The sequence below is a fragment of the Monodelphis domestica genome, chromosome 1 (assembly GCF_027887165.1).
Source record: "Monodelphis domestica isolate mMonDom1 chromosome 1, mMonDom1.pri, whole genome shotgun sequence".
In the NCBI taxonomy this organism is placed as follows: Eukaryota; Metazoa; Chordata; class Mammalia; order Didelphimorphia; family Didelphidae; genus Monodelphis; species Monodelphis domestica.
In genome coordinates, this window is record NC_077227.1 from 480,917,190 (window position 1) to 480,930,805 (window position 13,616).

A 13,616-nucleotide genomic window follows, 5' to 3' on the forward strand; every position below is an offset into this window, starting at 1 on the left:
GTTAATCACCTCTCAGGAAGTGAGTGGTATGTTTCATCTTCATTCTCTTGGACTTAAGTTTAATCAATGTATTGATCTTAAATCTTCAAAGTTGTTTTCCTCCACAATGTTATCACTGTATAAGTCATCCTTCTGGTTCTCTTCACTTCGTTCTTTATCTGTTCATGAAATTTCCCACTTTCCTCTGAAATTGTCCATTTTATCACTTCTTATGGTGTAATAAGAATCTTTTACATTCATATACACCAATTTGTTTAACTATTCCCCAATAGGAAGGATACCCCCAAGACTCCAATTTTTGGCTACAATGAAAAGAGCCGCTATATTTTGTCCATATGGATTCTTTTTCTCTTTCTTTGATGTCTTTGAGGATATAGGCTTCATGAGGGTATCCTGGGTCAAAGGGTACAGTTTGGTAACTTTCTGGGCCTACTCCCAAATTGCTTTGTAGTATGGAATTCTGATTCTAATAAAATTCACTAACTCATTTTTATTTATTTGATTTATAAGCTTGTCTTGGACCTCCCAGTTTTTACAATTTAAGTTCTTCATTTTTTTTCTGAAAAGGATTTGCCCTTCTGCTTCAATAAATGAGTTTTAAAGTTGACCATCTGTTTTACCAACTAAACTATACCATAAAGTTTAATTTCAAAGTAGTCCAAGCATATATAAAATAATTTGCATGTTTGTCTCCTTTGTCTCATGTGTATATATCCTATAAGGGAAGGATTTTTCCCCCCAGGAATTGGCAATTAAGAGGTAGTTTGTTTTTTTTTTTAATGCATTCTCCAAAGTTTGGCATCATGCAAGATTTTAGTTTGTCTTTATGGTTGCTGTTATGGTTTGACTGCATGAAGCCTTTTCTTGGGTATATTCAGAATATAGCACTTTTTTTATTCTCATTACATATGACTTTGGTGTTTGCTGATTTTGAGTTTTGTCATCTGTGGCTATTAATGCAATCTACATATTATCAGTTTTGTTGAAGCATACTGTGAAAAAGCATGAGAATTTTTCTCATTCAAGTTTAACATTAAATATTTTTGCTTTTAGAGACTTTGCTATTGATAGAAGTGATATTAAATTTGGAAACATTATAAATAAATTTACTCCTCAGGTGGTTGAATTTTGATTTATTTATCTTTTTCATATGTAGGATCAGCACAAAATTGTGGATAGAGTTCTACTTTAAGAGTCAAAAAGGATCTTTAAGTCTTGCCTCTGACACATACTGTCTATATAATCTTGGGAAAATCACTTCACCTTTCAATGATCCCAGTCAACTCTTTAAGACTTTAAGCTGAAAAACAGCTGCTGATATGCACTGATGGCAAGAGTTTCCTCATCAAGAATTTCCTACCCTAAAATCACAGTGCCAGGCAAAAAAAAAGAAATTCTGTCATCATTGGAGGTGGGGGGAAGGATTGTGTCCTTCAAAGCATTTTATTATTGCATTGCATTTTAATGACAATTTCCTGAACAACTGTATATTAGGAAAATGTCTATATTATATTAGATCAATAAATTGTGCAGCCCTGTTGAATATCATTATTTTTATTGAAATATTAAAGTGTTTTCAATGATGAATTTGTTGCTCCTTAAAATACTGGTGTGTGGCATTGATAGGCATAGATAGAATTATCACCTACCATAAAGGGAGGATTCATTAAAATTCTAAACTACAAAGCAACCTTCCTTGTGGCTGCTTTTAGGCCAGTTTCTTGTGAGCACAAGATTATAGATTTAGGGTAGAAGGGACTTTACAAGTAATCTAGCCCATTCCCCTCACTTTACAGTTAAGGAAACTGAAGCCAAGGGAGTAGAATGATTTACCCTAGTAAATAGCAGAGCTGGGATTAAAAAAGTGAGTCCTCTCATTGAAAATTCAGAGCTTTTCCTGATACCCCATTCATTAACAGTGCCAATGAGACCAAGGTAATATATTCAGGTTCTATAAAGAGTGGGTACATTTGCTCTCTTATGTTTCCACACATTGCTGCTCAAATCCTGACCAGTCATTTTTTAAAATGTGCTGTTGATTATCAGGAAAAATGAGTGAAGAGTGTGGCCATCAGTTATATAGCATCTATACTTTTTATATCACATAACTGATTTTCACATTGGTTGATTTTTGACAACCTTTCCATGATTTATATTGGGGTTGTGGTGAGTATATTGCTTAGATTTTTGACAGTTTGTGATTCACCAGTAAGACTAGATGTGGTGAGTGATATTTTAAAGTATCTTGTGACCAAAGCAATTGACATTAAACTGGAGTTGGGCTCTCTGGATTTAGGTTCTAGCTTTGCCACACTTCCTGCCTCTTGTTGACCTGCCTCATCTTGACCTTGGATAATGTATTTAGCTTTTCAAGCCCTTAGTTTCTTAATCTGCAAAAGAAGAGATTGCATTAGACAATATCAAATATCCCTTGATCTTGCAATTTAAGAAAGACAACTCCATGTATTTATCTCCAAGTTCTACACTGTTGTTAGTTTTATTCAATTGTTTTTAAATTCCAGACAAAATAAAATTCATGAATTGGGTAAAAAAATAGTGTGGCTGTCTCAACACAAAGGCATTCTCACCTCTGAAAAACCACCTCAGAATATATTGTCCTACTACCACATGTGGGTTATGGGCTAGGAGTGTCATCTTGTAGAAAAAGCACATCATTATGTTTATATTTGTCTAGTTTGGTTTTATGTACTATTTTCTATCACAGATACATTAAAATCTTCATTTAGTACACCAAGTATAAGAACTCAGTGCTCCTTGGGCACTTGTGTATTTGGTACACCTAAGGAAAGTTATTACAAACTGCTTGGTTAAAAAATATAATTTATATTGTTAATCTCTTCAGAATGTCTTTAAAAATGGAGTAGTTATCTGTGGTCAAGGATGAGTTAGATACATTACTCTGAATCAAAAGATGGAAATGCCTGATGAGTTCAATTCTGTGGGTCTGAATAGGAAACATCTTAACTTTTGCTATAGAAATTTATACATATGTATGTTCAACTTTACCTCTCTTTAATAATATCAGAAACAATGAACTAACACTGAAAGATCCTACACTGTATATTCATTTATACGATGCCTTATGTTATCTACAAATGAAGAACTTGGTCCTCTATATAACTATTGTTTAAATTTATCTCCATTGTTTTGCATCATCTACTTTGAAAATGCCTTGTTATGACCTCCTAGCCCTCTAAACTTTAGTTTTCCATTCTCTAGATTTAATTGGTAATAATATAATTTCTAGTCTAGCAAAGTTTATTAGCATGAACAACATTTGACACATGGCTTTGCTTCTCATTGTTATCATCATAACTATCATCCAGGATTGGCACATTTGGCTTCGCATTGATATTTTTAATAGACCATTAAAAACAGTGGGGACATTATAGAATAGAGGAGAGAAGACACAACCGCTAACCTTGATGCTTTACGAGTAGGTTAATATAATTAAGGTACAAAAAGCATTTTTCTTGTTAGAACTCCCTAGTCCTAATGATTTTCTAGAAAGAGAAACAGACACATGTGTGAGACAGTGTATTATTATAGTCAAAATAATGTCCATCTATACCAGCTTTGTAAGATGAGGCAAGTAGTATTGACTTTAAACATTTTCATTTAGATAATGCTAAAGTATTATGACTAATGTCACTAATGGTACAGACCAGTTGCATATTGAAATTCTACTCAGAGTCATGCAGAGAATTTTTAGAAACTGCTGGAGTTTGGTTTTCTTGTGGGCAAGCACATTGACTAGGTTGTTGTAGTCAAAGGTTCATGGTTTACTTAATACAGTAATTGAAAGTAGCAATAGATCATCAATCACTCCCCAAACAACTCCAAGAAGTTCTTATACATTTGCCATTTGACTGTTGATTTCCATGAGCTGACATCCAGACCTTCCAAAGCTAATATTAAAGACATACATTTAGCAGAAATATTACAAAATATTACCTTTCTATTTCAAAACATAAGTTCATCATGAGTTCTATTTATGTATGTGTAGAGGTCACTTTATCTTGCTTGCCTCAATTTCTTAAGCTGTAAAATGAGCTGGAGAAGGAAATGGCAAACCACTCCAGTATCTCTGCCAAGAAAACTTCAAAAGGGGTCAGAAAGTCAGACAAAACTTCAAAACAACTAAACAACAAAAAGGGGTCATTTGGGGATCTTGTCATAAGTTAAGTTCTAGGCATATTAAGAAGTCTAGAAGACTAATAATGATAGTTTGGTTTTATGTAACAAACTCAATATCCCCCACTGAATAAAGTATGCTGTAAGAAACTGAATGCAAGCTTTTGGAAGTTCTTAGACAATTTTATGTTGGGTAGGTTTTGTGGAGTATTTCTGGGACAACATGGACAGAACCACACAAGTTGAGATGGGCCCCTAAGCAGCAAAATTAACCATATTCATGAAATTGCAGATACACAGCATATAGTGTGTGATTTATGCTAATACAAAATGGTATGATGTGAGGGCAAAGGGTGGTGTTCTATCTGTATGAACTCTCTGAGAAGTTATTAATTGGTTGAAAAAACTGACAGATTGAATTGTGGTTGATCCATAGATTCATTCTTTTTCAAAACTGTTTTTCTAAGAGTAAGCAATTCCCCAAACATTTGTAGGAGGTGTCTCTCAACTTGATTTGAATAATGTGCTTAACTTTTCTTGCCTTAATTGAATATAAAAATATACCAAGTTCACTTTTATTCTGTAGAGGGAAAATTTTTTCTAAAGGTATTATCAAGGATTTTTCATATTATTAGCATAATTCGAGAAAACCAGCAAAGCAGTTATACCATTTGTATGTGTGTCAGGGGACCCTCCTCTCAATCTCCTTTTCCCCAAGACACCAAAAAAAATAGCATGAGTATTTTAGAAATGATTTCTGGAGGAAGTCCTTTTGGGTGTGTAAGGAACAGATGTGTTTTTGTTTGTTTTAGGGTTGGAAAGATTTTGTTCTTGTTACCATTTTAAAAATGAATTATAGGTTTTATACTAGCATCATAAAGCACTTTTCTATACCACATAATTTGATAGACATCTCAGGGTACTTAGAGCTGAATATCAAATGAACACATTTGAAATACTTTAAAAGGTAATTTTTCTAAAATCAAGAAAAAATCATTGTACTCGTGTTTTTCCAATGTTGTGCAACTTTCTGTGCTATAACTCTCTTTAGTGACCATTTTGCTGCTGTGAGAGAGAAACCCCCCAACCCAGACAACCTATGCAGAGACAACTGGCATTTTGGGTGGGCAAGCTGATTAAAGTAATCCAAAACCCCACCTCCAACAAAAACCCAGGCATCAGTGTACTGCTGTGCTCCCTCCCACTGAAAGAAGATAAAACTACAAGTGCTCATTCAGTGCCTTTCAGGGCCTTTTTAAAAACCACCAGCTGGTGCTAGTTCACGTGGGTGAGACTCGTTTCCTGTGTTCCCCAGGGCCTGGCACCAACTTGAATCGTTCATGGGGCGAATTTGATAGCAAAGTGGAAGCATCATCTCCCCAGCTGCCTTCATCACACCTTTCCAATCAGAGCCCCCCTGGGATCTACCATTCTGGTGAAATGTCACCAGAAACTATGATCAAGGGAGAGATGCCTCCTTCAGCTCAGGTAAGAGTAAAAAGATAGTCATGGTTTTTAGCATTGGGTTTCTTTTACAAGCTGAGTACAAACCAGCATATCTGACTATATAGTTTTGGCATTTATCTGACTAGCAAATTTTAATTGCATAGCATACAAACACAGGTTAAACAGATTAAAACCCAATTACTTGGATATGTTCCTTGAATGAATTTTAAACTAATGTCTTAAATTATGTTATCTTACTAGTCATCTTAACCTCTCTGCACCTCCGTTTTCTGCATCTTAATTCAAGTTCTGGTAGAAAATAGCTACAGTTCTGTATTTTTAATTGTTAACTAATTATTACCCTAATATTTAATATAAAGTTGAATTGATCCTTAATATTTGTGTAGTTTTTTAATTTTGCATTGAACTTAAGCTGAGGAGAAAGGTTTTTTACCTAATGTAAAATATCTGAGCGTGGAATAATGGGTGATGTTATTATATAATAGATGAAAATATCACCTCTTAAAAATGAATTGTGATCAGATATTTTAAGACATTTTTACAGAGAGACAGGATAGTTTTATATTTCTAACAATTCAGCTCTTATTTGTGATCTGTTGTATCCTGTGGAGAGGTTACCATCTGCCAGACCATGGCACAACACAAAGAGTTTACAAAGAGAGCTTTCATTTATAGGATAAATGTTAAAGCAGACACTATGTACAGGAGCCTAAGAAGTATGAGTTTTATTAGATTTATGTACCTTCTTAAAGAAAAAAATACCTTTTTCAAACAAAGATTAACATAATTTTTATCCTGAAAAAATGGATAGTTATGAGCTAGACCTCCTCTTTAAATGCTCCTCAAAGCAAATCATAGTTTTGGTGGGAGACTTTTGCCTACTTGGTGTTTGATTCTTGTACGAGTTCTTCCAAAATTAATTGTACTTTTTATTCGCAGGCCACCTGTGATGGGCTTTTCACCATGTGGCAGCTGGACACTGACACAGGTAAATGGGAGGTCAGGATAAAACTCATATATTTCAACAGTTCCATTTTATTATGTCCTGGGAGTTTCTAACTTATGTATTTCTGGTTTTAGATCTAAGTGCATCAAGATCCGAAGATGTCTGTTTAAACAGGAAAACCCTCTTTCTTGATCCTGGCTTGAATCAGAGAACACTGTGTGGCTTCTGTGGGAGGGTTCTGGCCAGTCCAGAAAAGCTAAGGGAGCACATCCAGAAACATGCCTTTTCCATGTTTCTCCCAATTGACTTGACTGATTATTCTCGACCTCTCATCTCTAGTTTGGCTGATAATGTACAGCCAGGTCAGCTTGACCGTTTCCAGTGCTCCAGGTGCCCAGCCAGCTTCACCTTGAAGTCCAATATGGATAGACATGAAAAAACAATTCACTGCAACCACAAGAAGATGCAGTGCTCTTGCTGCTTAAAGTTATTTCGGGACAAGACAGATCTGAACCGACACCTTTTATCAGTGCACTCAAGAGAACGTTCTTTTATGTGTCTCTTCTGTGGCAAGGGTTTTGGTACCCAGAAAAACCTTACCACTCATGTCAAAGTGTGCTACGTGGGCCCTTCCCAGGCAGTGACAGAAGAGCTTTCGGATATCATAGAACCAGATGAGGAAAGTAATTGACTAACAAAACAATGAGAGAGGAAGTCAGAAAATAGCAAGTCTGGTGGGAGATGGACCTGAAGCTTGGCTTATTATTATTAAATGATTAGCCTTCCATTTTACAAACTTACATTCAGCTGAACCAGGTTTATTATTAAGGGAAGACAATACCCACATGGTGGGTTAAGAGCTACTTTGGCTCCAGATGCCAGAGTTTAAATTGAATAAACAATCAGCTAGGATCTCTAGACAAGCTACTTTGTTATGGTTGGACACATCTAGAAGGAACTGAGAATGTGACATCAGCTGTAGAGGGGTGGAGCCTACTCCCTTTGATCTTTGTAATTAAAGTCCCATCATATTCTGGAAATCCAGGAGAGTAGAATACAAACAAAGCGTATTGATTTTGTGAATGTATTTACACATGAAATGCCCTTTGTAGCTGAAGATATTATTGGCAATGATGTCTGATTTGTTATGACTGAGAAGACCTGTTAAGAACCAAAAGTCCTTCCCAAACTACTTATATCAGAATTTTCCAATAATTGTTTTGAATACCTCATATTCTTTGGGTTCTGTGTTTTTTCAGCTATGGTTCTATTAAATCATTGTCTTGTTCATTTAAAACAAGAGTTGCAAATCCATAGAGATTGGAAGGAATCAGGGTAATGGCTCATATTTTGAAAAAACAGCCTTCACAATGCAAGGGAACCCTGAAAAAGATTAAAGCCAGTATAGATTGATGTGTGTATGTGATGTGTGTATAGCACAGAACATCATTTTTCAAGGGAGTTAGGTTACCATTAGGCCTGGTTGTCTTTCCCCACTACTTATATACTTCCTTCTCTTCTTCTGTCAGTTTCCTCTTCCAGCTCACATAATGGAGCTCTCTTCCCTCCTTTTTTAATCACCTTGCCTGGATCTTTTATGATAATAATAACTAGCATTTATATAGTGCTTTAAGGTTTGTAAAGTGTTGTATATATTATCTTATTTAGTCCTAGAATAACCTTAAGTAGGTGCTTTAATTATCCCCATTTCATAGATGAGGAAATAGAGGATGAGAAAGATTGTGACTTGCCCAGGATCCCACGCATAGTAAATGTCTGGCAAAAACTGAATTCCAATTCCAACACTCTCACCCACTCCACTATAACTGAACTGGAAGACCTTTCCAAAACGTGACCTTGGGGCCCAGATTTTTAATTTATGCCATGATTCCTAGGTTGTCTAATCCATCCTATTTATATAATACTTGTGTTCTGAGCTCAGGTCTTGATGATAATTAATGGCACAAAAAGATTGCCTGAGAGCCATGAGAGAAAAGGGCTTGGCTTTTTTTGTTTTTTAAGTAGGCTCTCTTCTTTATGCCTCTGCAAGCAAGATCTCCTTTCTATGTATTCTCGTTTATTACAATATACTACCAAAAATGACCATGGGGTAGCGGTCTCTTTGTATGTTGAATGACCACCTATCGTCAATCTTTTTGTGGTTTAAAACCCTTTCCATGGTTCAGATTAAATACCTTCAGGAATTTGAAAAGGGAGGAAGCTTGATTTGTTTCTTGTAGAGTTGTTCTACCCCAGATGTTATAGATTGAAATCTGTTATAATCCTGTTATTCATAAATCAAATAACCCTATTCTAAAGTATAAATTTGAGCATCCTCGGAGAAAACAAACTGTACTCCAAACAAGACAAATGGCACCGGTCAGTCTCTGATGGAACCTTAACCTTAGAGGTTAAGACTTTTCCTTTTTTTATTCACCTGCCAATTTTTAAAGTAAGAGATCCAATTGTAATGAGGGTTGAGTGAGATTACAATTTGTAAGTCAAATTGTAAATCAGTCCCCAAACTGCTTTTCCCCCTTACCAGATGAACTTTTCATTTCCATGTGGGATAATCTCCACATTGCTTAGGAATAGATGTTGTATTGATTTTCTAAAATAGTTTGAAATTTTGTAGGCCAACTCTAAACTAAAGGTAAGAGTAGGTTCATGATGTTAGGAGTAAAGGCAAAGATTTAAGGGAAGGATTCTACAAAGTTGATCTGTTATTCTGCCAAAACATTGGAATCACCCAATTTATAGAAAGGAAGACGTATTAGTTATTTATCTTCTGTACTTCAGTTCTGCTGAATTTCTTACTCTAAGATATTGAGGTTTGGATTTTGACTTCAAAGAGAATCTATTTTTCAATATACTACTTGAATATTTGTTGGAAAGTAGAAAAGGGACTTTTTTCCAGCATTAGAGTAAGAATGATAATATAATTTCAATTTATTTACTACCACAAAATTTGTTTCATCTTATGATAGTAATGCATTTCTATCACATTTAGAAGCAACATGATAGAATGGAAAGAGTATTAGCCTTAGACTAGGAGAAGCTACGGAATTCCTCTGTGACCTTGAACAAGACACTTAATCTTTCTAGACCTCAGATTCCTCATCTGTGAAATAAGGAGGTTGGATTAGATTGCCTCTAAGATTCTTTAATTATATATCTATGATTTAAAGTTTACAAAACACTTTACTCACACGAACCCCTCTACTCTGAGGAGCAGTCTCCACTGTATAAAGAAAACTCAAAGAATATAAATAATTTGCCAGTAGTCATACAGCTACTAAATATCAGAGCTGGAATAATAAAGTCATTTCCTTTTTAAAATCCACTGTTTTTGTCAAACTTGAATGGATACCTACTCTTCCTTGAGAGAAGTCTAAGGGGAATAATAATAGTTCATATTGAGATTTTCATGCTTAACTTTTTAAAATCTTCAATTCTTTTTCTGGCATAAATTAATTATAATAGAAAACTCTTTATTGAATATTAAAGCATAATAATAATATAGCACCTTAAACTTGACTATGATCTTTCTTTACAGTATTACCATGAGATAAAATATAAACATTACTATTCTCATTTTCTATATGAGGTAACTGGTTTACAAGAGAGATTAAGTAACTTGTCTAGCATTATACATGGTAAGGATCAGAGGAAGCACTTAAATTCGAATCTTTTGATTCTTTATACATGGTCTTTCAACCTCATCATACTGCCTCTCTAATGCAGACTTCATGATCCAGTAGAAAAAGCACCAGTCTCAACTGGGAGTCTGGAAACCTGAATTCGAGTTCTAACCTGGCCACTAATCCACTATTTGCCCTCACTTAGCTTTTCTGGACTCTCATTCCCTTATTGCAAAGAGAAGGCTGAACTTTATGATCTTTAAGGTCCCTAAAGTTCTTTGACCTTTGGATTTTGATGACCATGAATTGGTTTGGTGTCAAATGATTTAGTAGGAGATAGAATTGAGTTCCTTGTATTAGCAAATATAGCAACAAAGGCCAATAAATAATAGCTTGAGTACATAACAGCTTACTTTAAAAATTGGAGCTGTATCTTCAGATGTTTTTGTGAAAGCCATATAACCATGATTGAAATTTTCCATTGGTATTTTGTAATACTTTGAGAAATCTTGAAGGTACCGTTTTCTGATACTTATAGTAAGTATAGTAAGATTAAAATCTTCAACTTGTAAAGTGTTTACCTAGAGGAAAAGATTGTAGACATAATTCATCAATGCCTTGAAGTGTGCTAAGCCAGTAAATGTGTTCTTTTCACAATGGCTCAAAACAAATGTTAAATAACACTTAGTTTTGGAGGACTTGTTTGGCAGATTGTATTTATAACTTGCCCTTTATCGGAAATTCTTTAGGGTCTTTAACTTCTAATAGTGCCTTAAGTAATGATTCAGGATTGACAATTTCATTCTAAGAGTGAGTAATATTGTGTGATGATGTGACATCTGCAGGTAGTTTGTTATAGTGGGAATGAGCAAAAATAGAGAGAACCTCTCCTCCCTCCAATGGGTACTGGTGAAGTATAGAAATATGGCTGAGAATTTGGGGTATTTTTTTTTTCATAAAAATCCCAGGATCTGTAGTTGGGTTGGGGAAGGGGGTAAATAAGTGCATAGCTTTTGACAAGGATTGAATATATACTTTGACTTTGGCATGAACTACTAGAGCAATATTTGTAGATGCTTTCTAATTGTAAACAAATGTTATGATCAAACTTTCTTCATTAGATAAACTGATGCCAGGCAAAATGTGCTGTTTTTATTATTGATTTGGAAAACTTACACTGAATGAGGCTGGAAATTCTCCCTCTAAACAAAGATTTAAAAGTTTTTTTTCTAATATATATATATATATATGTATATATACATATATATATATATATATTTGCTTACTGCTCTAGAATTTTGGGTATTAGAACTGGTCATTTAAAGGCTTTTTTAAAAATCCAATGAAATTCATCCTTTTTTTGTATGCCTTAATTGATCTTGCATTGTTTATATTTAAGGGTTTATTCATCTTTTGTTTATGAAAATAAAATTGTGATGCACAGCTCTTTCTAAAATACATTGACTGTAAAATAACCTTTTTAAAGGTGGTGCTAAATTATTTTTAAAATGCATAATCAGTTTTAAATGATCTCAACCATCGTGGTAATATTAGTTGAGAAAATTTAAAGAGACTTGTTTTTGGAATCTTTTGTAAAGTGCATGTTTTATATTAAATATTTCTATTTTTTTCAATGTAGAATTCTTAGGGAATAAATGCTAAATTACCTCATGCTAGACTTTATGCCAGATCAGTCAGTTAATCAACAAGTATTTGTTTACCTCAGAGGGCATGATCAATGATTACTTTCTAGGTCTCTGATGCGGCTACTTTTAGCAAATATTTATAATCCTAATTTTGTTAGAAAAAAACACTACTAAATTACATATTTGTATCAGATTTGTATTACTTATGTTTAACATTGTCTTATTTTATGAAATTCAGAAACCTAAAACATGCAATAATTTTAGAATATTTTTGTATTTTTTAGTATTTATAAAAAATAGAGAAAATATGACTGTTCCCCTACCCCTGCAAGTCAATTTTAATAAAGTAACTAAAACTCATTCCCTTGTTTTGCTTTTTCCATTTGAAAATGGAAATTTTAAAATTTGTTGTATTAAATATTTTTTTTAGAGAATATGGTATTATACCTTTGGTCATTGAATTAAGCTCAACAAGATTGTACTTCAAGGACAGATCCACAGCTTCTTGAGTGACAGTGCACTATTGTAGTGCAACTAATTTTCATGATACTGTCCTGGAAAGTTTCTGATTTAGTTAGATCATTTTTTCCCCTTGCACACTCTCCATTCTGCTTCCAAGTACAGACATACTACATGGTAAATTGAAAAGAATATTTATAGATTGCAGTCTATCCATTGGATGATTCCTTTGATTTAATCTCTTTCCTCAAAACTATAAAAATAAAATAATACCTACATAATAACATGCATGCCCACTTGTAGGGGTTCACTTTGGGATGCCAAGCTGTGTCTTGGCTACTCTCATCTGCTGAAAAACAGTGTGGCCCTTCTCTGCTGATTATTGAAAAACGTTAACAATTTCCCATCACTGACAGCTAGAAAAGGTTGTACAATTATTCCTATTCTGACTTGAGTGGCTGTACTTTCTACTAGTAGCAGTTTGACTATAACAGATTACATATATATGTATATATGATTTGGATATGATGTACTTCATTAAAGCTACCTTGTTGGAGATAGCTGGGTGGCTAAGTGGATAGGGAACCAGGTCTTAGAGACAGGAGGTCCTTGGTTTAAATGTGGCCTCAGATATTTTCTAGCTGGGTGACCCTGGACAAGTCACTTAACCCCCATTGCCTAGCCCTTGCTGCTCTTCCGCCTTAGAATCAATTCTAAGATGAAAAGGGTTAAAAAACAAAAAAGAATAAAACTACCTTGTCCCATCTCTGCTATACCACAATGTGGTGGAACACACAGTGCTTTAGTACTGAATAGAAATCTGATAATGTAGGACTTTCTCTTGAGTTTTAGAAGATGGAAGCGATAGTTCTTCATTATTGCTTGCATTTAGTTGTCCATTTAATTTACACTAAACATATACCCTCCCACCTCCATCCCCATTACTATGTGCTGCATAACAGCAAACTGGGCATTTCTTGGGATCTGTTTATTTGGCTTTGATTGATGAATTCGAACTAGTTCTCCCAAAGGAATTTGGGCTTATTTTGGAGAAGCTTGGGCCCATAAAAATGTGATTAATATTAAAGACCCCTTTCGGAAGCAAACAACTGGATACAAAACCGTGAAATGACTAAACTGTGCTGACTTTACCTTTTAAATATCTTATAATGCTATAAATATTCCTAATGCTAACGAGTTATATTGACCTATGTTCACTGTGCCTCATGTGCTTATAACTGGCTACTTTATCTAGACTGCTTGATAATTGGTTCATGGTGAGCCACGGGAAATGCTAGAAAA

At 34.5% G+C, this 13,616-nt stretch overlaps 1 protein-coding gene across 25 annotated transcripts in view; it reads left to right on the forward strand.

Moving 5' to 3' along the window:
- ZBTB46 (zinc finger and BTB domain containing 46) overlaps window positions 1–13,616 on the forward strand; it is a 131,111-nt gene that overhangs the window by 89,677 nt on the left and 27,818 nt on the right. For 14 of the 25 annotated variants that reach the window (XM_056812794.1, XM_056812797.1, XM_056812805.1 and 11 more), the window contains 2 exons: window positions 5,471–5,643; window positions 6,562–6,610. The exons of 8 other annotated variants lie outside the window; for them this stretch is intronic. In XM_056812794.1, the coding sequence (XP_056668772.1) occupies window positions 5,471–5,643; window positions 6,562–6,610 (222 nt within the window). Of the gene's footprint in view, window positions 1–5,470; window positions 5,644–6,561; window positions 6,611–6,702; window positions 10,101–13,616 lie in introns of those variants that run through there. 3 more of the 25 variants (XM_007475521.3, XM_056812798.1, XM_056812795.1) reach the window with 1 other exon arrangement.